This window comes from Lipophrys pholis (genome assembly GCF_963383615.2).
Source record: "Lipophrys pholis genome assembly, contig: SCAFFOLD_111, whole genome shotgun sequence".
In the NCBI taxonomy this organism is placed as follows: Eukaryota; Metazoa; Chordata; class Actinopteri; order Blenniiformes; family Blenniidae; genus Lipophrys; species Lipophrys pholis.
Window position 1 is genome coordinate 25,001 of NW_028291898.1, and position 5,261 is coordinate 30,261.

The window sequence follows — 5,261 nt, forward strand, 5'->3', positions numbered from 1 at the left end:
ATGTGTGTTCTCTGTCTGAGTGTGTTCTCTGTCTGAGTGTGTTCTCTATCTGAGTGTGTTCTCTGTCTGAGTGTGTTCTCTATCTGAGTGTGTTCTCTATCTGAGTGTGTTCTCTGTCCATGTGTGTTCTCTGTCTGAGTGTGTTCTCTGTCTGAGTGTGTTCTCTATCTGAGTGTGTTCTCTGTCTGAGTGTGTTCTCTATCTGAGTGTGTTCTCTATCTGAGTGTGTTCTCTATCTGAGTGTGTTCTCTGTCCATGTGTGTTCTCTGTCTGAGTGTGTTCTCTATCTGAGTGTGTTCTCTATCTGAGTGTGTTCTCTGTCTGAGTGTGTTCTCTATCTGAGTGTGTTCTCTGTCTGAGTGTGTTCTCTGTCTGAGTGTGTTCTCTATCTGAGTGTGTTCTCTGTCTGAGTGTGTTCTCTATCTGAGTGTGTTCTCTGTCTGAGTGTGTTCTCTATCTGAGTGTGTTCTCTATCTGAGTGTGTTCTCTATCTGAGTGTGTTCTCTATCTGAGTGTGTTCTCTGTCCATGTGTGTTCTCTGTCTGAGTGTGTTCTCTATCTGAGTGTGTTCTCTATCTGAGTGTGTTCTCTGTCTGAGTGTGTTCTCTATCTGAGTGTGTTCTCTGTCTGAGTGTGTTCTCTGTCTGAGTGTGTTCTCTATCTGAGTGTGTTCTCTATCTGAGTGTGTTCTCTGTCTGAGTGTGTTCTCTGTCTGAGTGTGTTCTCTATCTGAGTGTGTTCTCTGTCTGAGTGTGTTCTCTATCTGAGTGTGTTCTCTGTCTGAGTGTGTTCTCTATCTGAGTGTGTTCTCTATCTGAGTGTGTTCTCTGTCTGAGTGTGTTCTCTATCTGAGTGTGTTCTCTGTCTGAGTGTGTTCTCTGTCTGAGTGTGTTCTCTGTCTGAGTGTGTTCTCTATCTGAGTGTGTTCTCTATCTGAGTGTGTTCTCTATCTGAGTGTGTTCTCTGTCCATGTGTGTTCTCTGTCTGAGTGTGTTCTCTATCTGAGTGTGTTCTCTATCTGAGTGTGTTCTCTGTCTGAGTGTGTTCTCTATCTGAGTGTGTTCTCTGTCCATGTGTGTTCTCTATCTGAGTGGGTTCTCTATCTGAGTGTGTTCTCTATCTGAGTGTGTTCTCTGTCCATGTGTGTTCTCTATCTGAGTGTGTTCTCTGTCTGAGTGTGTTCTCTATCTGAGTGTGTTCTCTGTCCATGTGTGTTCTCTGTCCATGTGTGTTCTCTGTCTGAGTGTGTTCTCTATCTGAGTGTGTTCTCTATCTGAGTGTGTTCTCTATCTGAGTGTGTTCTCTGTCTGAGTGTGTTCTCTGTCTGAGTGTGTTCTCTGAGGTCTCTGACTGGATCCAATCCAATGTCTCGTCTACATTCTGAACCTGAGCTTCACCGGGAAGCAACAGAAATTCGACCACAGACCTCGTTACAGGACCGACTGGTGAACTTGTCTTCAGAGCGTCTTTGTTGACATAGAACCATGATTGTTGTACCTGGAGTAGCAGGACAAGCTGGTGCACAACACAGAGTTTCCGATGGCGATGGTGACGAAGTTCTGGTGGAGCCAGGAGTGGATCCAGGAGTCGGGCATGACGTAGTGTCCGTAGCTAATGGCACATCCTGGACACAGACACAGGAACCACTGACTCTGGTTGTTCCTTTTCTAAGGAAGCCACGCCCCCTGGACTCCCAGACTGACGCCGGGTCTTACCCAGGCTGTAGAGGCTGAGCGCTCCGTAGTCCAAGAAGTAGCAGACGTGTCGGGACTCGGGTGACATGGTGCTGAAGGTGTGAGCGCAGCTGGAGGTGAACAGGTAAACACACACCAGCAGCAGGTAGACCAGCAGCGGCCAGGTGTAGCTGTCAAACAGGAAGTTCAGTCTGGAGCCCAGGACACACAGCCGCCACAGGAAGTACCTGCAGCACACACACACACACACACACACACACACACACACACACACACACACACACACACACACACACACACACACACACACACACACACACACACAGAATTTCATTGTGTTTCTGACATTAAAGCCTTTGAATCTTGGATCAACGACACCAAGGACACCAAGGACACCTGGGACACCAAGGACACCTAGGACACCAAGGACACCAAGGACACCTAGGACACCAAGGACACCTAGGACACCAAGGACACCAAGGACACCAAGGACACCTGGGACACCTGGGACACCAAGGACACCAAGGACACCTAGGACACCTAGGACACCAAGGACTTCTTCCTGGAGACGGTTTCCATGCTCCGTCCTCCCCAGGGCAGGAAGTGGCTCCAGATGTTGACCACTGTGTGATGGGACTCACCATGTTGGCAGGAAGTGGCTCCAGATGTTCACGGTCTCATTGGTCATCTGGAAGCTGCTGAGGAGGCAGTCCAGCGCCGAGCTCTGAGGGTGACGGTACCCCGAGAGGATGCTGTCCTCCCTGAACACCTGAGAACCACACACACCTGAGAACCACACACACCTGGGAGCAACACACACCTGAGAACCACACACACCTGAGAACAACACACACCTGGGAGCAACACACACCTGAGAACCACACACACCTGAGAACCACACAGACCTGAGAACCACACAGACCTGAGAACAACACACACCTGGGAGAACCACACACACCTGAGAACAACACACACCTGAGAACACCACACACCTGAGAACCACACACACCTGAGAACAACACACACCTGAGAACACCACACACCTGAGAACCACACACACCTGAGAACCACACACACCTGAGAACCACACACACCTGAGAACAACACACACCTGAGAACACCACACACCTGAGAACCACACACACCTGAGAACAACACACACCTGAGAACCACACACACCTGAGAACCACACACACCTGAGAACCACACACACCTGAGAACAACACACACCTGGGAGAACCACACACACCTGAGAACAACACACACCTGAGAACAACACACACCTGAGAACACCACACACCTGAGAACCACACACACCTGAGAACAACACACACCTGAGAACACCACACACCTGAGAACCACACACACCTGAGAACCACACACACCTGAGAACCACACACACCTGAGAACAACACACACCTGAGAACACCACACACCTGAGAACCACACACACCTGAGAACAACACACACCTGAGAACACCACACACCTGAGAACCACACACACCTGAGAACCACACACACCTGAGAACCACACACACCTGAGAACAACACACACCTGGGAGAACCACACACACCTGAGAACCACACACACCTGAGAACAACACACACCTGAGAACAACACACACCTGAGAACCACACACACCTGAGAGCAACACACACCTGGGAGAACCACACACACCTGAGAACCACACACACCTGAGAACAACACACACCTGAGAACACCACACACCTGAGAACACCACACACTTGAGAACCACACACACCTGAGAACAACACACACCTGAGAACACCACACACCTGAGAACCACACACCTGAGAACCACACACCTGAGAACCACACACACCTGAGAACAACACACACCTAGGAGCACCACACACCTGAGAACACCACACGCCTGAGAACCACACACACCTGAGAACACCACACACCTGAGAACCACACACACCTGAGAACCACACACACCTGAGAACAACACACACCTGAGAACAACACACACCTGAGAACCACCCACACCTGAGAACAACACACACCTGAGAACAACACACACCTAGGAGCACCACACACCTGAGAACACCACACGCCTGAGAACCACACACACCTGAGAACACCACACACCTGAGAACCACACACACCTGAGAACACCACACACCTGGGAGAACCACACACACCTGAGAACCACACACACCTGAGAACAACACACACCTGAGAACAACACACACCTGAGAACCACACACACCTGAGAACCACACACACCTGAGAACACCACACACCTGGGAGCACCACACACCTGAGAACCACCCACACCTGAGAACCACACACACCTGAGAACACCACACACCTGGGAGCACCACACACCTGAGAACCACACACACCTGAGAACAACACACACCTGAGAACCACACACACCTGAGAACCACACACACCTGAGAACCACACACACCTGAGAACCACACACAACAAACACCATCTGGCTGAGATGTGGTTGGGTGATGTAGCAGTCAGTGGGCGGAGTCTTCCTCACCTTGGGCACCTGGTGGATGTTGAAGAGGCGGGGCAGTTTGACGCTCAGCATGTGGGCGGGCAGTTTGATGATGCCCCTCCCCCGCTGACATACCTCCCGCAGCCGGGCCCGCCCCCCCCGACACAGCAGCACCCAGACCGGGCAGTCCGTCCCGGGGACCCCTGCATCCTTGTCGTCCCCCTCCCAACTTGGGGGCCGGCCCCGACCAGGGCTCCGCCCCCCCCCGACGGCCCGCCACACTGGAAACACTGCAGACACACACACAGCAGAACTCACCACTGCACCACTGCGCCGACACATCCCCGGGTCCCTATTGGGACGGCGAATCACGAGGGACCGCCGAGCGTGACGGCGTCCGGTAGCGTGACATTGTGACATCGCGGGCTGGCAGGGCCGAGGCGGAGGACAAGGCCTCATTGTGGATGGAGCAGAAGGCCGTCAGAACAATGACGCCACTGTGGCCGCCGGCGAGCAAAACCAAACCACCGCATGAATCAAACCACCCAAGGGCGGCGGCGACCAACTGAAAGCCACAGGGCAAAAATCCTGGGACGCTCTGATGGAAGCACGTGACAGAACCGTCCTCTGTCTAGAACTGTCCTCCTTCTAGAACCTTCGTCTAGAACGGTCTTCCATCTAGAACCTTCGTCTAGAACGGTCTTCCATCTAGAACCTTCGTCTAGAACTGTCATCTGTCTAGAACCTTTGTCCAGAACAGTCCTCCATCTAAAACTTCCATCTAGAACCGTCCTCAGACCAAAACCGTCCTCATCCAGAACCGTCCTCTGTCTAGAACCGTCCTCAGACCAGAACTCAACAGACTCAAACCGGGCCCGGGCCGCTGTGAGCTCAGGCTGTTCGTCTCCTTCTTGTCTTCGGTCGCTGTCTTTTCTTCTTTACAGATTTCTGCAACTGGAACCAGACTGACTGGAACCAGACCGACTGGAACCAGACCGACTGGAACCAGACTGACTGGAACCAGACCGACTGGAACCAGACTGACTGGAACCAGACTGACTGGAACCAGACCGACTGGAACCAGACC

The 5,261-nt window shown here is 52.2% G+C and overlaps 1 protein-coding gene across 1 annotated transcript in view; it reads right to left on the bottom strand.

Annotated features, from left to right (window-relative positions):
* paqr6 (progestin and adipoQ receptor family member VI) overlaps positions 1-4,586 on the bottom strand; it is a gene marked incomplete at both ends in the record, with an annotated part of 8,742 nt that extends 4,156 nt beyond the window's left edge. The window contains 5 exon segments of the mRNA XM_080494104.1: positions 1,498-1,624; positions 1,716-1,921; positions 2,336-2,463; positions 4,217-4,464; positions 4,547-4,586. Coding sequence (XP_080350230.1) covers positions 1,498-1,624; positions 1,716-1,921; positions 2,336-2,463; positions 4,217-4,464; positions 4,547-4,586 — 749 coding nt within the window.
* Between the last annotated feature and the right edge of the window lie 675 nt (positions 4,587-5,261).